Genomic DNA, 24,201 nt, shown 5'->3' with positions numbered 1-24,201 from the left:
CCGCCGGGATACTACGTCATCCCGGCATTGGCATTACTGCTGGGCGGACGAGGAGCCAGTGCAGGAAGAGCACAGAGATCCCAGCCCAGCAGAAACAGCTAGCCACCAGGGACAGAGGATCCATTCCAGCACTACCACAGCAAGGTAGGGAGGCTGGGTGGATCTCGACTGAATGAGTAATTTTTGAGTATGGTTTGTCAGTTATTGTGTGTCGGGGAAGAGGGGTGGTCTATGTATATGTCTGATTGTGTGTGTGTCTATATAAGTCAGTGATGTGTTTTGATCTGTGATTGTGTGTGTACAACTGTGATTATATGTATCGGAGTGTGCAGGGCTCGAGTCCTGCAGGAATGGTGTTCCCGCACTGTTTTTACAGCAGGAACGCTGTTCCCGTTGCTTCTGCAGGCACTCTGGGTTGGCAAAAAAATCTGCCCCCCGTCATGGGGGGCCCAAGAGGTGGCCTGGTGGCCACCTGATGGACTCCTTCGGCGGGCACCTGTCTCCCTGTCAGACGCGCCGAGGGAGCGGTGTTCTCCCAGCTCTGCTCCCTCACGCAGCGTTTGCTGATGTCATATTCCGGCTCCCAGTATCATTAGACAGCCCGCCTGGCGTGAGAGAGCAGAGCAGAAAGAACACAGCTCCTTTGCCGCGTCTGACCGGGAGACAGGCGCCCGCCGCACTGAAGCCCCACTGGACCCCAGGGACAGGTCCACGCCAGCTCTCCAGATAGGGAGGCTGGGTGGACATTTTTACATTTAAAAAATATAATAATTTGTGTGTTGTATGTATCCGTGTGAGTGTGTTTGTATCCGTGTGAGTGTATTTGTGTGTATCTGTGTGTGTATCTGTGTGAGTGTATGTGTGAGTGTATGTGTGTGTATCTGTGTGAGTGTATGTGTGCGTGTGTGTCTGTGTGCACCTGCCAATGAGCATACGTCTATACACGCATACGAGTGTATATTATTTTATTTTTGGGGTGGATCTTGGGTGAGTTCTCACACTTTATTCCCCAGGACTTGACCCCTGGGTGTGTGTATGTCTATGACCATGTATATGTCTGTGAGTGTGTGTATATATATTTGTGCATGTGTGTATTTGTGATTGTATTAGTGTATAGGTCAGTGATTATGTGTCTGTATAAGTCTGTGATTGGGGGGAGAGGGGTGTGTGTGTGTGGGGGGGGGAGAGGGGTGTGTGTGTGTGGGGGGGGGGGGAGGTCTGTGATTGTATGTGGTGTGTGTTGGTCTGTGATTGTGTCTGACTGTGGATATAGGTCTGCGATTATATATGTGTGAGTGTCGGTGTGATTGTGTGTGTGTATATTTGTGATTCTGTGTATAGGTCTGTGAATGTGTGTGGTTATGGGTGCATATGTATATGCGTTTAGTAGATAGCTCATCCCACATAAGGATAACAAAAAAGGAACTTCTCTACTAAACAAATTTAAGAAAAGGGCTTCTGAAGTTTTATTATATAAATTAATTATATTATAGATTTTATGTGTGGCCCAAGACAATTCCTATGCGCTCAATGAGGCCCACGGAAGCCAAAAGGTCGGACACCCATGCTTTAGAGTGTGACAATTCACATTTATCAAAACCTTTCAGAGATGTGTCTTTAAAGAAAAGTGATTTGGCAGAATCAACGTCTAACAAGATGTTATAAGAAAAGACAGAATCCTGTCAAACTGCAATATTGCATCTACCAAGGTAAATCTGAGCATTTCTGGAGAAGCTGGTCAGTTTCAGAATTCACATCAATTGCAAGAGATAGTCCATTACAACATAAAGTAGTAACAAAAATATGAAAAGGAAGAAAAACACATTGAATTTTTATGTATGCAACCAAGTTATAATAATTTTAAATTATCAATCTTGAAGTCAGAAGTTTGAATTTATCTGGACTGAGATTTTTTTTATAATCTAGGCAATGGAATAAACTTCTAGAACAGCCTATACTTACTTTGAAAGGTTATGGTCTTTAATACCGCTTATAGACTACACTTACCTGAATTACCTGAAAATAATACTAATGTCCTAGTTTTATAAAGCTATGCAAATAGTCTATTTAAATATTTAAATTATTGGAACAACTGGTCTATGATTGTATTAGAAACATAATAGCATTTAGAAACACAAAATACCCTAGGAATTGTTAATACATTAAAGGATCACTATAGGGTCAGGAACACAAACATGTATTCCTGACCCTATAGTGCTAAACCTACCATTTAGGTGGCTTTAGCCCCCCTATAAAAATTTAAAACTCACCTTATTTCCAATCAATGCATCTCTATGAGGAAAATTCTGCGTCTCCATGCAGAGCGTGGGGACGCTGAACGGCAGGGATGCCCGGAGTCAGGAAGCCCCTCCAGTGGCCATCTAAGGAGTGGCCACTTGGAGGTGTCCCTAGGGGAAAAGTAAACACTGCCTTTTCTCTGAAAAGGCAGTGTTTACATGAAAATGCCTGAAGGGAGCCATTATACTCACCAGAACAACTACATTAAGCTGTAGTTGTTCTGGTGACCATAGTGTCTCTTTAAAGTAAAATTCTGAGCACCATAACAGATTCATCTAAATTAAGTTGTTACGGTGCCAGGATGTTCTTGGTGCCGCCTAACCTTAAAAGCTTATAAACGGTTTAACCGCAAAGCTGTAAAAACAGCTTCAATGAGGAAGCCCCGGACTGAGTGCAACTGACAGACTCAGAGCGTCATTATTATTATTAAGTTATTATTTATACGCACCAACAAATTCCGCATTGTTGTAACCAGACAAGTTGGACACACAGGAACAGAGGGGTTGAGGGCCCTGCTCAATGAGCTTACATGCTAGAGGGAGTGGGGTAAAGTGAAATAAAAGGTAAGGATAGTATTAGACTCATGTCAGTTGCAGGAGAGGAATCAGTCGGGAGCTATTAACAGTTTAATTGATACGCTTTTATGAAGAAGTGGGTTTTTAATGATTTTTTGAAGGAGTGTAGACTGGGTGAGCATCTAACGGAGGAGGGAAGTGAGTTCCACAGGAACAGTGCAGCCCTCGAGAAATCTTGAAGGTGAGCATCAGAGGTGTGAGTACGGACAGAAGATAGACGTAAGCTTCCCACAATAAAATATAACCGCACTTCTACATAAATCAATGGTAAGACTTGACCTAAAGTATGAATGGCACGTTTGATCAACAAGTATAACTGGAAAAGATACACTAACAGGCTTTAAAATAAACCAAAGGGAATGTAATATTTTATTTATGAACAGGAGTTAGAAAATGTGAAATAGTGAAAATTAGAAAAACAAATGTGTCTTTAAGGGAATATGCGTCATACAAAAATATAGCTGCCTGATAAACTAGCATTCTGGTAGCCAGTTCATTAAATTAAACTATAGAAAGTCAATTGTGACTTGAGTAGAAAAGAATATAGCAAGAACAATACAGATATGAAATCCACTGTCTGGAGAAGACACATTGTCAAATTAAAGACATTTTTCAAATGGGTTATATGCAAGTTCAGGTAAAACAATGTATTGAGTTATAAAAATCGAATATAAATAATTATAACTTAGATCCAGAGAAAAACTAGACTGGGCACACTTTTTTCTTTTTGAGGAAAAAAATGGGAAATTACTTCAAGATGGAAGTTTTATGGACGAACTGCAGTGATATGTGTCTGAAAGATTTAATGTGAGAGATGCAAGTCTTTATGTAGCCAAAATCACAAACAGTGACTTCTAGCAGGCTATGTCAGAGGCACAGAAGAGGTGTGATTTTAACTCCAAGCACCATAACACCACTACATACTTATTTCCCATACCTTATATCAGTTATATAGATTACAAACCATCACATTTTCATTAACATCTGTGCATTCTCCAAGAGGAAAGGGCAGTCCTCCAAGCCATGGTTCACCAGAGGTTTGCTCCACAGAGGGTTTTCCTTTCCTGAGTGCTGAAGGGTGACTGAGTCCAGAGATTTCCCATATATTGGCCAAATTAGTGCCTATATCTACCAATATATCCCATACAACATAACTTTGCTTCAGTGAACTCTACTTAAAGGACCACTCTAGGCACCCAGACCACTTCAGCTTAATGAAGTGGTCTGGGTGCCAGGTCCAGCTAGGGTTAACCCATTTTTTATAAACATAGCAGTTTCAGAGAAACTGCTATGTTTATTAATGGGTTAAGCCTTCCCCCAAATCCTCTAGTGGCTGTCTCATTGACATCCGCTGGAGGCGCTTGCGTGATTCTCACTGTGAAAAATCACAGTGAGAGCAAGCAAGCATCAATAAGAAAGTATTGTAAATGCTTTGCTATGCGACCGGCTGAATGCGCGCGCAGCTCTTGCCGCGCGTGCGCATTCAGCCGACGGGGCGGAACGGAGGAGGATCGAAGGCAGAGATCTCCCCGCCCAGCGCTGGAAAAAAGGTAAGTTTTACCCCTTTTCCCCTTTCCAGAGCCGGGCGGGAGGGGGCACCCTCAGGGCACTCCAGTGCCAGGAAAACGAGTGTTTTCCTGGCACTAGAGTGGTCCTTTAATAAATGAAACATTAAAAATACACATTTTAATATACAAAATTCAGAATCCAGCACACTTGCTTATTCACTAAACAATGATTTCAAATCTTAGAGATTTTAATAGTTTTATTTAAAAACACCTCACCTAGGCAAAAAATAATGGGGTTTAGTTACATTATATGATCATACATTGCATAATCCTGCCACAACGTAAATGTACCCCATTCTTGGCAGGTCTATATATGTATATGGCTGAAGGATCATGTTATATACTAAAGGTAGGACTTGGTTTTCTTGTTTTATTTGCAAATACTTAATAATAATAATACAAAATAAAACAACTTCCTTTCGAAAACTGAAAACTGAAAAGAATATAAAAAAAAATGTTTTATTTTGTGTGGCTCCAATTGTGTTTTTTTTACTTCTAATTTTATTTTATTCTGTATAGTGCTGATTAAAGTACTTTTACTATCTTTTGGGAGATTATGAATTTAGAGTGCTTTTTTTTTTTTTTTTTTTTAAAGCATTCTATATTTTTCTGCATATGAGCTTCCTCACCCGGAGTATCCTCAATAAAGATCACAGGTAAGCAAGCAGTCTAATATATATATCACACAGGTTTTAATCTCACAGAATTATGATATGCACACATACTGCTGTGGTAGTTCATTGCAATCTCTCATAACACTGACCCATGAATGCTCACCTGAATTACCATTTTGACTTTTGCCTACCCAAAGCTATCAAGCCGCATTTGCATCTTAACATTCTTAAAACACACTGAGCCCTTACCTAATAAATATAAAGGAATATAAAAAACAGTAAGGTCATTTTCTGTCATTCTTGCAGTAACTAGAAAACCGCAGGTTTCCATGGAACAATAAAACCTTGCTGCACACAAAAATGCCATTATACATATATTTTTTGCAGTAAGAAAAGGTACATTTCAGACTGCAATGCTGACCACCTGCATACAAGAACTGGTGTAAAATCCCGGTAACATAACACTTAACCATATGCATCCGGAGGGCTCCATGTGCCAAAAACAATAAATGTCAGACTCAGCCAATACAGTAATACAGAACTTTAGGCAATTATAAAATCTAAAGTTAATATACAAGTTTTACTGACTACACATGCAATAACCTTAGCACTTAATGACACCTTCATATGTTTAAAATTAGGCAATATAGTGCATAATATAATATATATATATATATATATATATATATATATATACATACATACACACACACAAAGACTCACTGGGAGTACACACAGGATTTCAAAGATTAGAAAAATGGGCCCTTACATAACCATGCCTGTGACCAACTCATTAATTTAGTTGGTCTGCTGTTCATTACAGCATAACTAGATTTTTGTTGGCAACATGCCACTAATTCTGCTTATTATTTTTGGGGGATGAAGAGTGGCCGTATACTCCTTTTGATTCTGAGGCAGTTTGTTATACTTCGTTTGATGGCACTTCTATCAGATAGGCACAAAAAAGCCTCATGGACATAACATAATTCCCCCAAATGTCTGTTTTTAAATACAGGCACACTGTAACCCCTTCCTTTTATCTAAAATGCCCTTACTGTATTGTCCACAAAAAAAGGAAAAAACAGTCAAAACACTAAAACAAACAATGACGAGAAACAGGTTACTTGTAAAGTGTAACTTGCTAAATTCCCAATTATCTGTAATGCTATATAAACCACAATAATTATTTGTACATTAAAAGAACACTCCATGCACCATAACAAAATCAAAATAAAGTTATTTTGCCAGAACGTCCCTGGTGCTGGATCACCTTAAGAGGTTAAAGTGTTCTCAAATGGTTTAAACTAAGTTTGTTTTCCAGCACCAAATCTCCCTGTCTCATTAACCTAAAGTTGCTTTGGTGCTTAGAGTATCCCTGTAACAATACCTTGAAAAAGGTAAAAAAAAAAATTAAGCCAGTTTTATAAATGGGGAGTCACTGAATGGCTGAGAGCATCAGCTGACAGCTCTCCAAGTGCTGCTGACCAATTCTTCAAGAGCATTCCGGTTTAAAGATTTTGAGAAAAAATAAGGACAGAGAGGCAGGGAGATTTGGCGCTGCAATAAAGACCAATGTTCGAGAACAGTTTAACCCTTTAAGGTGAGCCAGGGCCAAGCACCTCCTGGCACCATAATACGTTTATTTCAATTAAGTTATTACAGTGTCCAACTGGTTCTTTAATTATAGCAGACTGGGCACTAGCCAAAGTCAACATAGTGTTCACAGAAATCCAACCCTGGGACACCCGTTTGCCAAATAACCTGATTGTATGTGTCTTGATCAAGTGGTATTTGAGTCGTTTGGCACCAAAATGAAAGCCCATAGATAGACTTTTAGCTGGACCCTTAAAGGGTTACTTCCTGCTATAGGTAAGTACCATTTTGTTTAATATGTTAATATTAAATGATAATATATGCAAGTACAGTAGGGGTTTATTCAGCGGTGGTTTCATTTCTGAAAAGAGAGGAATGAAGTTGCTGGGCAAGCTAATCGAATCTGCACAACCTATAAAGAAACTTTGTCCAATGCACCATTTTTTCATGCAGGGAGCTAGCCATGGCTGCAGCATAGTTACCTTCATAAAATATATATAAAGTCCCATCAGATCAGGTTGAACTTCTATAGTGTGTATGCAGGGCCGGTGCAAGACTTCTGCCGCCTTAGGCAAAGATCCATTTTGCCCCCCACCATGAAAGCAAATACAATCTCACAGAGGTTGATTCACTAAATTCTGAATTGCACTGAGTTGAAAACCAAATTGCAAAGTTTAAGCAAAACAGGTGAACTGTGACTGTAGCCGAATTGGAGAATTCTTCTAGATCAGCTTTTTTGGCCTAAATTTTGCCTAAAGTTAGGCCTAATACACGCATCCACACACAGCCTAATAAACGCATCCACACACAGCCTAATAAATGCCTCCACACACACACACACACACACACTGCCTTATGCGTGCATCCACCCACACACACTGCCTTATGCGTGCATCCACCCACACACACTGCCTTATGCGTGCATCCACCCACACACACTGCCTTATGCGTGCATCCACCCACACACACTGCCTTATGCGTGCATCCACCCACACACACTGCCTTATGCGTGCATCCACCCACACACACTGCCTTATGCGTGCATCCACACACACACATACATACTGCCTTATGCGTGCATCCACACACACACATACATACTGCCTTATGCATGCATCCACACACACACACTGCCTTATGCGTGCATCCACACACACACTGCCTTATGCGTGCATCCACACACACACACATACTGCCTTATGCGTGCATCCACACACACACACTGCCTTATGCGTGCATCCACACACACACACACACATACTGCCTTATGCGTGCATCCACACACACACACATACTGCCTTATGCGTGCATCCACACACACACACACATACTGCCTTATGCGTGCATCCACACACACACACATACTGCCTTATGCGTGCATCCACACACACACATACTGCCTTATGCGTGCATCCACACACTGCCTTAAGCGTGCATCCACACACACACACACAGCCTTATGCGTGCATCCACACACACATACTGCCTTATGAGTGCATCCACACACACACATACTGCCTTATGCGTGCATCCACACACACACATACTGCCTTATGCGTGCATCCACACACACACATACTGCCTTATGCGTGCATCCACACACACACATACTGCCTTATGCGTGCATCCACACACACACACATACTGCCTTATGCGTGCATCCACACACACACACATACTGCCTTATGCGTGCATCCACACACACACACATACTGCCTTATGCGTGCATCCACACACACACACACATACTGCCTTATGCGTGCATCCACACACACACACACTGCCTTATGCGTGCATCCACACACACACACATACTGCCTTATGCGTGCATCCACACACACACACATACTGCCTTATGCGTGCATCCACACACACACACATACTGCCTTATGCGTGCATCCACACACACACACACACTGCCTTATGCGTGCGTACACACACACACACACTGCCTTATGCGTGCATCCATACACACATACTGCCTTATGCGTGCATCCATACACACATACTGCCTTATGCGTGCATCCATACACACATACTGCCTTTATGCGTGCATCCATACACACATACTGCCTTTATGCGTGCATCCATACACACATACTGCCTTTATGCGTGCATCCATACACACATACTGCCTTTATGCGTGCATCCATACACACATACTGCCTTTATGCGTGCATCCATACACACATACTGCCTTTATGCGTGCATCCATACACACATACTGCCTTTATGCGTGCATCCATACACACATACTGCCTTTATGCGTGCATCCATACACACATACTGCCTTATGCGTGCATCCATACACACATACTGCCTTTATGCGTGCATCCATACACACATACTGCCTTTATGCGTGCATCCATACACACATACTGCCTTTATGCGTGCATCCATACACACATACTGCCTTTATGCGTGCATCCATACACACATACTGCCTTTATGCGTGCATCCATACCCACATACTGCCTTATGCGTGCGAAGAGAAGGAGACTGGACAGGGATTAGAATGGAATCCTCCCAATTCACAGCCCCTATACCCCGAAGTAATACTCGTTCATAATAGAATGGCAAAAAAATGCCCGTATAGAACTTGAATGAAATATAAAGAAAATAATACATTTTTATTAATCCCTCTTAGGGAGAAAATAAATAAAGATAGGTGAGAAAATCCGTGAAAAGTGTGTATAAACAGTAATAAAATAAAACATATATACAGGAATCGTCTAATGTTTGCTAAATGCTCTGTGCACCTTTTAGTAATAGTACAAAGCTACTGAAATAGGTTTCTGGGATAGACAGTGTAAATATGTATTCATATGATTTGTAACAATGTCTAAATGCCCACGGTAGCTATTTTAGTGTGCATCCATACACACATGCTGCCTTATGCGTGCATCCATACACACATGCTGCCTTATGCGTGCATCCATACACACATGCTGCCTTATGCGTGCATCCATACACACATGCTGCCTTATGCGTGCATCCATACACACATGCTGCCTTATGCGTTCATCCATACACACATGCTGCCTTATGCGTGCATCCATACACACATGCTGCCTTATGCGTGCATCCATACACACATGCTGCCTTATGCGTGCATCCATACACACATGCTGCCTTATGCGTGCATCCATACACACATGCTGCCTTATGCGTGCATCCATACACACATGCTGCCTTATGCGTGCATCCATACACACATACGGCTTAATGCGTACATCCATACACACACACGGTTTAATGCGTACATCCATACGGCTTAATGCGTACATCCATACGGCTTAATGCGTACATCCATACGGCTTAATGCGTACATCCATACGGCTTAATGCGTACATCTATACACACATACGGCTTAATGCGTACATCCATACGGCTTAATGCGTACATCCATACACACATACGGCTTAATGCGTACATCTATACACACATACGGCTTAATGCGTACATCCATACACACATACGGCTTAATGCGTACATCCATACACACATACGGCTTAATGCGTACATCCATACACACATACGGCTTAATGCGTACATCCATACACACATACGGCTTAATGCGTACATCCATACACACACATACGGCTTAATGCGTACATCCATACACACATACGGCTTAATGCGTACATCCATACACACATACTGCTTAATGCGTACATCCATACACACATACTGCTTAATGCGTACATCCATACACACATACTGCTTAATGCGTACATCCATACACACATACTGCTTAATGCGTACATCCATACACACATACTGCTTAATGCGTACATCCATACACACATACTGCTTAATGCGTTCATCCATACACACATACTGCTTAATGCGTTCATCCATACACACATACTGCTTAATGCGTACATCCATACACACATACTGCTTAATGCGTTCATCCATACACACATACTGCTTAATGCGTTCATCCATACACACATACTGCTTAATGCGTTCATCCATACACACATACTGCTTAATGCGTTCATCCATACACACATACTGCTTAATGTGTTCATCCATACACACATACTGCTTAATGCGTTCATCCATACACACATACTGCTTAATGTGTACATCCATACACACATACGGCTTAATGCGTACATCCATACACACATACGGCTTAATGCGTACATCCATACACACATACTGCTTAATGCGTACATCCATACACACATACGGCTTAATGCGTACATCCATACACACATACGGCTTAATGCGTACATCCATACACACATACTGCTTAATGCGTACATCCATACACACATACGGCTTAATGCGTACATCCATACACACATACGGCTTAATGCGTACATCCATACACACATACGGCTTAATGTGTACATCCATACACACATACTGCTTAATGCGTTCATCCATACACACATACTGCTTAATGCGTACATCCATACACACGGTTTAATACGCACATCCATACACACATACGGCTTAATGCGTACATCCATACACACACACGGTTTAATGCGTACATCCATACGGCTTAATGCGTACATCCATACGGCTTAATGCGTACATCCATACGGCTTAATGCGTACATCCATACGGCTTAATGCGTACATCTATACACACATACGGCTTAATGCGTACATCCATACACACATAGTGCTTAATGCGTACATCCATACACACATACTGCTTAATGCGTACATCCATACACACATACTGCTTAATGCGTACATCCATACACACATACTGCTTAATGCGTACATCCATACACACATACTGCTTAATGCGTACATCCATACACACATACTGCTTAATGCGTACATCCATACACACATACTGCTTAATGCGTACATCCATACACACATACTGCTTAATGCGTTCATCCATACACACATACTGCTTAATGCGTTCATCCATACACACATACTGCTTAATGCGTTCATCCATACACACATACTGCTTAATGCGTTCATCCATACACACATACTGCTTAATGCGTTCATCCATACACACATACTGCTTAATGCGTTCATCCATACACACATACTGCTTAATGCGTTCATCCATACACACATACTGCTTAATGCGTTCATCCATACACACATACTGCTTAATGCGTTCATCCATACACACATACTGCTTAATGCGTTCATCCATACACACATACTGCTTAATGCGTTCATCCATACACACATACTGCTTAATGCGTTCATCCATACACACATACTGCTTAATGCGTTCATCCATACACACATACTGCTTAATGCGTTCAACCATACACACATACTGCTTAATGCGTTCATCCATACACACATACTGCTTAATGCGTTCATCCATACACACATACTGCTTAATGTGTACATCCATACACACATACTGCTTAATGTGTACATCCATACACACATACTGCTTAATGTGTACATCCATACACACATACTGCTTAATGTGTACATCCATACACACATACTGCTTAATGTGTACATCCATACACACATACTGCTTAATGTGTACATCCATACACACATACTGCTTAATGCGTTCATCCATACACACATACTGCTTAATGTGTACATCCATACACACATACTGCTTAATGTGTACATCCATACACAAATACTGCTTAATACCTACATCCATACACACATACTGCCTTATACTTGCATCCAGAAACACACATACTGTCTAATACATGTATCCATACACACATATTGCCTAATACCTACATCCATAAACATACACTGCCCAATACATGCATCCATACACACACACACACTGCTTAATACACACATTGTACTTTGAATACATAATTTAGCGCTGTGATAAATTATGTATTCAATGCATTTGGTGAATTTAATGTACAAGACTAGCACAGACTAGCACACACACTGACAGACGGACAGACAGACACTCAGTGTCTGTGACAAACACTCACAGACACACACTCAATGACACATACTCACAGACACACACTGACTGTCAAATACACTCACTGACACACAGACTCACACAATTTAATTTTTTTGAGGCAAATTCAGCCCCCCTACCTCCCTGGGGTCTAGTGTGGGGCAGCTTCTCACTCCTCCAGCGCGCTGTTTAGAATGCCAGGGGCCAGAATGACATCATATTCCAGCTCCCAGCATCACAGAGGGAGCGCGAGGAGGAGTGAGAAGCTGCAAGAACAGCCTCCCTCGCCGCCCACAATACAGCCGCCTGCCTCCTGACTCCCTCTCTTCCGGTACTTCTGCTCTGCCATTCCTAAAAAGCACCACATTGGGGGCGCCCTGAGGTGGCCAGATGGCCACCTCCTGGGTCTCCTGTTACAAGGCTCCTCCTCCAGGCAACCCCACATTCGGGCGCCTGGAGGATCGACCCGGCGCTGGGGGAGGGGGGGCTCAAGAGCCGCTTGCATAGCGCTGTGGCCAAAGACAGGGGAAGCCAGCCAGGAAATAACCAGATGGGCGCCCCCAGGAGGCCGGCACCCTAGGCGAATGCATAGTTCGACTAACGGTGGTGCCGGGCCTGTGTGTATGGGAAAATGCTGTGTAAGTACAATGGGGTACAAGGAAAAAAGAAAGAAGCAACCTAAGAAGGTACCATATATTGTTACAGGGTACTCCAAGCACCAAAACAACTTTAGCTTAAAGGGACACTGTAGGCACCCAGACCACTTCAGCTCATTGAGGTGATCTGGGTGCTGTGACCCTTTTGCACTTAGTGCTGCAATGTAAAACATTGCAGCTCTAAGTTTGCCCTCAGTGGCTGTCTATCAGACAGCCACTGGGGGCGCTTCCGGAATCCAAACGGACTTTTGGTCCGTTATCGGACACTGGATGTCGTCACAGACATCCAGCGTCAGATTTTCTCCATAGGAAAGCATTGAATAATGCTTTCTTATGGGGAGGTCTAATGAGCATGCGGCCTGACCAGCGCCGAGGGACATCAGCGCTGGATTAAGGTAAACCCCTGCAGCCCTGCGGGAGGGGAGGATCTATTAACCCTATCGAGCCAGGAAAACAGCTTTGTTTTCCCGGCACTATAGGATCCCTTCAATTAAGCAGTTTTCGTGTCTAGACTTGCAGTTTAAAAACTTTCCAAATCTCTGTTATCTGCCATTTAAGAGTTAAATAATGTTTGTTTTTATAGCCATTTTCCTGGATGTTAAACTTTCATTTTCAAGGAACTTGCAGGACAGTGTGTTTACTTTAGAAGTCTTATCTCCTACTCTATTAATTGGCCTTTGACTCACACAGGAGGCTGATGTGGGCTATAGCAGGCAACACACTGTGCAATAAAATACGTTTAAAAAGTAGACTTTTTTTTCAGAAAGTGTACAAGGATGCTGTGTGAGTCACAAACAGCTGTGGTGTGGCTTGGGCTGCTTAAACATTGATTTACCTCCGCAATAGCAGAGAATTGAGAAGTGAGACTGCATATAGCATTTGAAATAATCCTCAGACAAATACCGCACTACATAACCCAATTACAATAATTTAAGTAGTTGCCTAATCAACATTTCATGAAAACATCTATAAATGTATTTAGGAATCATCTTACTCCACAAAGCAACTACAATTTACACACGAGTTTGCCCAATTCCAGTCTGTTAATACAAAAGTACACACTGCAACAATCCTGTATTAAATTAACTCTGTTTATAGTCCCAGCAAAAGGCAAGCTTTCATTTCTTGAGCAAGGCCTCTTTATTTGATCAGAAAATACAATTCAAGAATACAATGGAATTCAAATTCAACAAGATATGTGCACAGTTCAACTTAACAGAGAACAACTGAAAAATAGTGGTTTCAGATAACAGTCCATTAGCGCAAGTATAGAAACATGTATATACCAAACACAAGATATACTATATATTGATATTGCTTTTCCAGATTGCTCTTAGTCACCTATATTTATGTCTCCTTACTTCAAAAGTGTCCAATATAAAACAATCAGCATGCAGGCAACAATGTGGTTTTATGAATATTAATGTCACATTTAAGGGTAAAAAAAAAAAAAGAGAAAGAAAAATAAGATTTCCCTTATTTGATCATACCTAAATCAAGTATCCAATATTTGCAGCTCTCCTGATTGCTTCCACTGGGGCAATAGTTTGAACTGATGTAGCGCAAAGGTCCAAAAGCCTGCCCTGGATTTATCCCATTCGACATGGTGATTATCAGCAAATGCCTTAACACACTAAAGCAATAAAAGCTTGCAGTATTAAACAAGTGAGCGAGCAATGCAACACGTCTATGGTCTGTGGCAGAATGCCTGCTCCATGCCTTTCTATGAAGAGATGTTTTCTGCTGGCTAGCTCCAGAGCACACTGATTTAAGATCTCACATTTGGGAATAGCCAGCTGCTGTGAATCACATACTACCGTAACCTTTCTAAATGACGCTCAGGAACATTCTTGCAATGCAAGTTATCAGCAGATGCTGACCCTACCTAGTTTCTTGTAAATAATAATGGTAAAATTAGTTATTGCAGTGAACACCCCATGACATACTCACTTTAAATGAGAACATTATGCAAACATCAGAACAGTTATCATAGTGCTAAATGATGTATTATTATTAGAATTTATATAACGCCAACATATTCAGCAGCAGTTTACAATTATAGAAAGGGCAGAGGGGTGAAGAAGGTCCTGCTTCGATGAAGTTTTGAGGTGAGCAGATATATATAGCTAGGTGTCTTGCTCAAGGACATGTTTTGAAAACATGGTAAGGGATTCAAACCTGGGTTTCCCAGTTCCAAAGCAGTGATGTTAGCACTGTTCTTACCAGCGGGTTTAAATGCTTCACTGAATGCATTATTCTTAGATTCAGAAAAACAGACTCATTTTGAGGCTGCTATCCCGGTATACCCATATTTACCCAATAGTCTTTGCCAAAGTAACAGTCCACAGCCCTAACATTTCCCCTTCTCCTAGAGTTATTACCACGTCTGATGTCGCTGTGATTTCTTCTGTATACAGGGAACATAGAGCTCCTTACTCTGTATAGCTACCTGAGAGGCTAAATGTAATGTCCACTCTGCTGCAGAACCCTTTATTGATGGCACCACAAATCATTTTATAAACTGATGAGGCGACTGTAATGGACTGAAAACCATTTATGATTGATTAGTGATCTTATAGGGCCACTAATTTGGAGCTACACCAATTGTCTTAATGCATTCTAGATACTGAAAATGCATTACAAATATGTGTATATATTTAAAAGCAAATTGAAAATTAAAATAATATAAAAATGCTTACATTCCTAAATTTACATTAAAAATCCCAGGCTTCCCAGTGAGCTTTGTCCAAACCAGGATGTGACTCAGCCAATTATGCTACTTAAAGGGAAACTATATCGCCGGAAAATAAAGTTGCATGGACTGCGAAGAACCCAGGTTTATATAAAAGCATTACTAAAACTGTTTTAATATTAAACCGGAAGGTGCTAGGGACCTTTAACCCCTTAAGGACCAATCTTCTGGAATAAAAGGGAATCATGACATATCACGTGTCCTTAAGGGGTTAAGCACCATAACCACTACAGCAAGATCTAGAGGTGATGTTGTTTAGAGTGAATCAGGTGGATATGGTTATTCTATAGTCACCAGAACAACTACAGCTTAATGTAGTAGTTCTGGTGAAAATAGTCAGCCCTGCAGGCTCTTTGCAGTAAACACTGTTTTCAGAAAAATGGCAGTGTTTACATTATAGCCTAGGCCCTAGGGACAACTCCAGTGTCCACTCAACAGATGGCTACTAGAGGTACTTCCTGGGGCAGTGCTGAGCAGCACTGACATTCTGTGTCTCGACCACCTGCATGGACACACTAAACGTTCTTCATAGATATATACTGAGTCAATGCATCTCTAGGAAGAAATGTTGATTGGCCAGGGTGGCATTTGGATATGCCATCTGCCAGCCTCCGTGGCTGAAACCCTAAAAACTGATAATCTCAGCGAATCCAATGCTTTGCTATGGGAAAGCATGTGACTGACTGAGATCATCACTTCTGATTATGTCAGCCAAGGAGGCAGATCAGGGGCAGAGTAAGCACCAGCAGACTGGAATAAAGGTAATATTTAACTATATTTAGGGAGAACAGGGGGGCTAGATGGTGTTTTTAACACTACAGGGTCAGGAATACAGGTTTGTGTTCCTGTCCCTATAGTGTTTCTTTACGTTTTATACCATGAACCACATTGGGCAATTTAATAGTCTAAAAAAGTTAACATATATGAACAGTTCCTTTTTAAAAATAATTTTTCCTCAACATCACCGGAATAATTGAGCTTATCAGGCTATTTTGAGCTAGTTGCATTTGTTCTCTATTGCTTTTGGGAGAATTATGACTACTGAAACAGTCACTGTTCAGGAATGACAATTAACCACTGAGGTTTCCAACTCATTGCAGTTAAACCACAATATAAGAGACTTCAGAAAGCTCTTGACAAACTTCCCTTCATAGCTGGAGGGCATTCTCAGGAGAACACAGGACGCTTAACAGCCAGCTAGACTATATGCCCAGTGCTGCACGATGATACAAAGGGTAGAAGGAATATCATATCTGTTGACGCCGCAAATTTAAAATAAGATGGTTTATTGCTAGGTTTTCTACTAGATAGCGGTTTAGATTTTCTTTTCTTCTTGGATGACTGCATTTAATTAAAGAGCAGTAGCGTTCTGTCTATAACTGCAATGACAAGGGTCAAAACACTTGTGACTACTTCTCATTCATGTGCGCAGAACTAAATACCAAGATCTTGTACATTTACACATGGGCTAGTTGAAATCAAAATATACAATTGCAGATCCCTATGCAAACTTTAAAGACGCATATGGAGACAAAGCGAAATAGATTTGGGCAAGTAGCACATGTAGAACAAGTAATGCACAATACAAAAAATACAATATAAACTATTTCAACAACAAAAGCCTAGAGAGAACTCTCAGAAGGTGAAAGTGGCTAAATGGTCTGAGTGATGGAGAACAACTGCAATGAAATACACTTAGTGCTTTAGTGAAAAATAAAGAAAATGTAGTGTTTAGCAGAACCAGCAGCCCATTAAACAGAGCAGGGAGTTTTGCAAGTTTCAGGCTCTTTGTCTCGCTACTGACTTTTCTAACTATGAACATTATAACCCTGGTGGATGTGAAATAGGCTGCTAACGGCTTTTATAAGTATGGTGTACTGGTTACACACACAGCCACAGGAATTCTCTAATTAATAAAATGTCAAAACAGTTATGAGTTAAACAAATATCAAACTTTCTAATTGCCTTCCAAAACTGTATATAAACAATTCAAGCGTTTACAGTGAAAGGATCTAATATGAATTGATCACCCAAACACTGAGGAAAGGGAAATTACTGCTGACAAAATTGAAGAAATATAACCAGTGGTGGCTGATGAAGTTTAAAGGTGGTGGAGAGATGCACCCCCTGATTTGTTGGGCTCTAACTAACTGGCATTTCCTGTTTGAAAACAACCTCAATCATAAATAAAGAGGAGAATGAAAACTAGATATATAATCATGACAGGCACATTTTTTGGGACAACTACTTTGCCTTATATTTCAAATAAAGCCACTACTGTTTGTCCCGCTAAAGTTTCCGTCTCTTCATCGGTACATGGTTACACATGACCATGGGGGATTTGGAGGAGGTTTTAGTTTTCAAGCATCTTTATCTTATGAGTTCTATTACATCAATGCTTTGTGTCAATTTACTGTATTAGACCATGGTATGTTCCATTTTGTTATAGGTTTAGCTGGTTCCCCATATATTTGGTTGATTGTATTTTTAGATTGGAAGGAGACTTACTTAGAATACTGCTTGGGAAAGCGGTCATTTACTCGCCGGGGATACAAAGCAGCCCTGTGAAAAAAGCCAAAGCTGTGCTGGCGACTGCAGGGGGAGCTGTGCTGTCTCTGCTCCCCAGCGTGCAGCTTAATGAGACCGGGGCCGGAATATGACATCCTATTCCGGCCCAGGTCTCATTAAGTAGCGTGGGGTAGCAAAGCAGAGACAGCAAAGCTCCCCCTGTGGCCGCCAGCACAGCCAGCACAGCCAGCTGTCTGCCCGGCCCCAAGTGCCGAAGGCCCACCGGGAAATTTCCCTGTATCTCGGTGAGCCAGTCTGGCCCTGGGTGGGAATTAGATTTAAATCCATTGTGTGTACACATGTTCTTTATAACGCATACTTTTCAACAGTATTTACGATGCCAAAAGAATTCCTGTACCTATGGACTAGGCTCCACTGAATACAAAACAAGTTATGTACTGTTTATGGGTGGAAAGTTCCATTAGTAATCTTTTTCTCTATTTAAAAGTGACATTCCACCACTGCCCAAATGATAATAATAATAATAATAATAATAATACATTAATGATATACCCTCAATTAAAACATGCATGCATTTTTTTCATTGGGGGGGGTATAACTTAAAACAGTTTGCAAACGCTGCAGGTCTCTTGTCTGAAATCTCTGCAAACCTTTCTCTTCTTCCCCAACCGAGACTCTGTGTCTGTCCAATCACAGACTTCCCAGTGTAGATCAATGACGAATCTTTGCAAGGCAGGTGTTACAATTGCTGCCTCTTGAGTTTAGCTCCACTGAGCAAAACCATGAAGTAACAGGATCAGCAGGATCAGTTGTCTGGCTTACACCCAGGGGTTAAGGGGGGAGGGGGTAACATGTTTACTTTACAACAGTGCCAATTACTATAAAAATTTGCACTTTTTGTGATGTGAAAAAAAAAAAAAAAAAAGGATACTTCAGCAAACTAAATTGCTTTTGGTTTGTGGAATCGTCCTTTAAGTAAAATTATTTTGTTTATTCAAAACTCTCTAACAATGTTCCAGCAGCTGCTACATTTTTATTTAGGCCAGTGTTCTGTTTTTTTTTTTGTTTTGTTTTTATTGGGATCTAAATTTCATACATACAATAGCTTGGCAAATTTACATATAACCCACCAGACTAAAAATTTGAATTGCCACATTATGAAATGCATCTTTAATGCATTGAGAAGGCAGTGCTGTTGTAATAAATGTATGTGCTGGTCCCAACTATTGAGAATACACTGAAATGGGACAAACGTTTGCATAAGGAAACAGGGAATAGATTTTTTTTTTTATCAGAATATTGAAACTCTCAGGGAGCAAACTGTGCTGCACTGACCACCTTTGCAGAGCAGGATGGTAGCTCAGCTTGTTAATAATCTATTAGTATATTTCAGATGGACAAGCATATAATTAAAGAAACTTCCATTCCATCTGTGTCTTGCATTTTGGCACTGGAGGATATAAGCATTCTCTCTCCAATGTCCATCAAATAAAAAGCACAAAAAAGTTATACAGTATCAGCAGCACCTCAAAAAAATAAATAAATAAAACAACCCAAACCCCCCCCCCCAAAAAAACAGGCGCTTTTGTTAACTCTCTAGAGCTATACCTTGAAGGTGGGCTAGCTCACAGGCTTAGAGTCTAAGCGGGTTACTTCTGCTCTACTGGGCTTAGCTCAGAGAGTCAAACCGTTCTTAAAAAGTTTAACGGTTTACAATGGGATAGTTGTGTTAGACACTGTAGTGGTTATGGGTCTTTAAATGCTACTTTAAGATATACTTAAAACAAACTTTATTTTGTGTTTTGTTTTTATTTAAGAATGCCATTGAAGGCATATGTCTTACCTTTGTGGTTAAATATTCCTTCCATCTCCATGCTACTTCTTGAGTGAGCAATACACAGTGAATTACAAGGTACCAGGCCTTCTGATGCAGGTGATCTGTCCGTGGTTCGAACTAAACACCAGTCAGGTCGATCATGCTGTCGTTCTAGTACCTCAACCGTCTGACCTCGTCGAATGGTAAGCTCATTACTGTTACAAGCAGTAAAGTCATGGATGACCACAGTCAACTCACATCCACCAGAAAGCTGCAAAAAAAAATTGTTTAAAATAATTAATTTCCAATAGACTTCACAGGCATTACCTTCCTCTACTGTGTTTATATATCACACGACACTGAAAATGGAAAACAAAATACTTTCATGCAGCAGTCTCTAAAATAATGGAGTTCGGTTACAGAAAATGCATATATTCTAAGCCATAAAATCCAGTGCTGGTAAAAACCCAACGTTGCAGCAACTCATCTTCCAACAAACTCAGTAGTTTTGATAACTTTTTGTCCAGAATCATTACATACATAGGGTGAATGTGTGACGACTGCCGCACTCCACAAAGCCAAAACCTCTCACGGTACGGTCTTAAGAACAAAGTAATTCTAGTGACTGTCTTTCTGACAGCCACTAGAAAGGTCTGTTGGGCAACTTGTAAACAATGAGGTTTCTCAGAAACAGCAATGTTTTATAACGCCGAACAGGAGAGACAGCATCTATGCACCCAAACAACTACATATTGGTGCTTAGGATGTCATTTTAAGATGCAGTTTACTTAAAATAATTCCAGCTCTCTATATTTATATCTAACATATTGATCAAAAGTAGTTACTACTTTAATCTTCTAACTAATGCTAGGAAACAAGTTTTTCTTTATTATCCAACACAGTGCAATTGTGTTTTCAATCAAGTGAAGATAAACGTTTTGTACGTTACTAGTCAGCGAAGTATCAGAGGGTAAAAGTGCAGCTGCTTTAAAGATCAGAATGGATTGATATGATCTTTAGAATAACATTGGTGTTTTCATGTTCAAACTTTTTTTTTACACATAATTGTAAATCAATCCACAACGATTCATTGTAAAATATACAAGACAAGGATAACAAATAGATTGTGCCCATGTTTTAATCCTTCCTAATCGCATAGTTATTCCTATATACATGTAAATACTACTACACAACATATTCTACCTCCTTTAATGTAATTATAGTCTCCTCCTATACCAAATTGTATGTTCACACTGTACAATTACTGAAACTGCTTCATAGTGGTGTTTGGTTTTATCATTAAAAACTTCTACAATTAATTGTTCCACCAACAATCAAGAAACAAACTAAGTTTTAGATGCTCAATTAATTTTTTTCTGCGAAATGACTAATGCACAGCTTAAGCTAGTGAACTTTGTATAGGATATACAGTGCCTCATGGAAGATGGAGACAATCACCATAGAAACAAAAATGATCTTGCTGATTGGTCCACTTCTATGACTTTGACCCAAAGCATATGAACCCACACTGACAATTTAATACATATTTATATAATTACATTTTGATAAATGCAGGTTAACAGATGTGTATAACTACATAATATATACATGGAGGTAAATAAAGTTTTTTGTTTTTTTTCAAATGCTCTTGGGCTCCCCCCCTCCCCTTTCTTTTAATGTGTCACACACTTCATGAATCACTAAACTTAACTTCTCCCTTCAGGCAAGGGCTATAACTTTAGCACAGTTCCAGATTGGTCTCATAGGACAGACATTGGTCTCCGTTATTAACAGTCTCTTGTTAATGTAATTCTAACAGCCAGTCTCTACATTTTTCAAAATTCATTGAGTTTGTACCTTTAAGGCTCTACAAAGCAGAATCAAATTCTAAAGATTTTTTTTTTTTTTAAATCAATACTTACAAAAGTAAGAGGACTCACCCCCTGGTTTTTGGCAAGCTTTATTTATATGCCTCCTATGACTTAGAAGCAATCACAATTGAAAACAGCTGTGAACTGGATTGTGTCTGAGAAACAGTTTTCAAAATCTATTCTGCAAAGAATTACCATATAGTATTTCCTGTGTTTTACTCAATGCTCAACAATCAAGGCAAGGGGATAAATGATCCTGTCTTCTAGAAACTACAACTAGGATAACACATTTGTTTCATTTCACCCTTCTTATAAATATCCACTTTATTTCCCTGTAAAATGAATAAGGTAATTCAAAGTGCATGTGCTAAAAAAAATAATAAAAATTACAACAATAAAAAAAATATGATTAGCAGCAATAAAATATCTGGTTTACTCTAACAGAAATGTCAAGTTTATATTAAAATGTCACATTCATCGTTTGCATACTATGTGAAAGCAAACACTTTATATAAAATTTGGACCATTAAAGTGTTAAATTATTTTCTGACAAATATACCTGACATACACAACACAGAGCTCATTAGGGTGCATACACCTCCCAATAACTCGCCCTGCCGCTGGGGAGTGGGACCGACTGTCCCCACTCCCAATAACTCACCCTGCCGCTGGGGAGTGAGTCCTGTTGTCTCCACTACCTGTAACATACTCTGCCGCAGGGGAGGAAGGACGACACACTTCTCTCCCTGTAATTCTGTCTGCCGCTGGGGAGAAATACAGACTGTCTCTTCTCCCAATAACACTCTGCCACTGGGGAGGAAGGACGACAAACTTCTCTCCTTGTAACTCCCTCGGCCGTTGGAGAGGGTGGCCGACTGTCCCCACGCCTAACATCTACATCTGTGGTTGGAGATCTGGGCAGGTTGCCCAGCATCCCTCTAGGGCTGGTGGAGAGACCACGGTCCCATCTCCACCTGCCAACTGGGGGTCTTACCAGGACCAGTCAATAAGGTCTCTTATCTCTGGGGCTGGTAGTGAAGTAGGTGGTACAGTGCCCGGGTCTCTTGATTACAGGCTTAGTTGCTGGGGAGGAGGGACGAAACTCAATGCTTCCAGTGGTATACAGTCCATAAGCCCCATCACGTCGGAGACAGGCGGCGTTACACTTTGGAGCAAGCGAGCATAGTCCTGTTCGAGCTCGCTCTCCAGGTTAACCAGGTAGGACAAATCCTGTTGCAATTCTGCCACCAGGCTGACTTGCGACGACACTCAGTCCTGGAACCGCTCCCTCCTGGAGCCGAATGGGGAATTCGCTCTAGACACCCCCAAGCACTGGACGACACTCAGTCCTGGGAGCTCCCAATTGAATCCTCCACACTGAAACAGTGAATAAAGAATAGCCCTTTCTCCCCCTAGTAACCAGATGACACATAGTTCTGGGAGTACAAGCTGGAATCATTTATTGGCAGCCACAACTGGACTTATATGCAGGTCCCCATGCATATAACATGGATTAACCCTCAGTATAAACACACACACATATATATATATATATATATATATATATATATATATGTTTATAAAAAAAAAGGGTTAGAAACATAGAATGTGACGGCAGATAAGAACCATTCGGCCCGTCTAGTCTGCTCAATATTCTAAATACTTTCATTAGTCTCTGGTCTTATCTTATAGTTAGGATAGCCTTATGCCTATCCCACGCATGCTTAAATTCCTTTACTGTGTTAACCTCTACCACTTCAGCTGGAAGGCTATTCCATGCATCCACTACCCTCTCAGTAAAGTAATACTTCCGGATATTATTTTTAAACCTTTGTCCCTCTAATTTACGACTATGTCCTCTTGTTGTGGTAGTTTTTCTTCTTTTAAATATAGTCTCCTCCTTTACTGTGTTGATTCCCTTTATGTATTTAAATGTTTCTATTATATCCCCCTTGTCTCGTCTTTTCTCCAAGTTATACATGTTAAGATCCTTTAACCTTTCCTGGTAAGTTTTATCCTGCAATCCATGAACCCGTT

The 24,201-nt window shown here is 40.7% G+C and overlaps 1 protein-coding gene across 4 annotated transcripts in view; it reads right to left on the bottom strand.

Moving 5' to 3' along the window:
• Window positions 1–24,201, bottom strand: part of TRIO (trio Rho guanine nucleotide exchange factor) — a 297,012-nt gene that overhangs the window by 54,290 nt on the left and 218,521 nt on the right. For all 4 annotated transcript variants that reach the window (XM_063451950.1, XM_063451954.1, XM_063451955.1 and 1 more), the window contains exon 34: window positions 20,321–20,564. In XM_063451950.1, coding sequence (XP_063308020.1) covers window positions 20,321–20,564 — 244 coding nt within the window. The remainder of the gene's footprint in view (window positions 1–20,320; window positions 20,565–24,201) is intronic.

This window comes from Pelobates fuscus, chromosome 4 (assembly GCF_036172605.1).
Source record: "Pelobates fuscus isolate aPelFus1 chromosome 4, aPelFus1.pri, whole genome shotgun sequence".
In the NCBI taxonomy this organism is placed as follows: Eukaryota; Metazoa; Chordata; class Amphibia; order Anura; family Pelobatidae; genus Pelobates; species Pelobates fuscus.
Note: the sequence above shows the minus strand (reverse complement) of the source record. Positions and strands in the feature narration are given on the sequence as shown.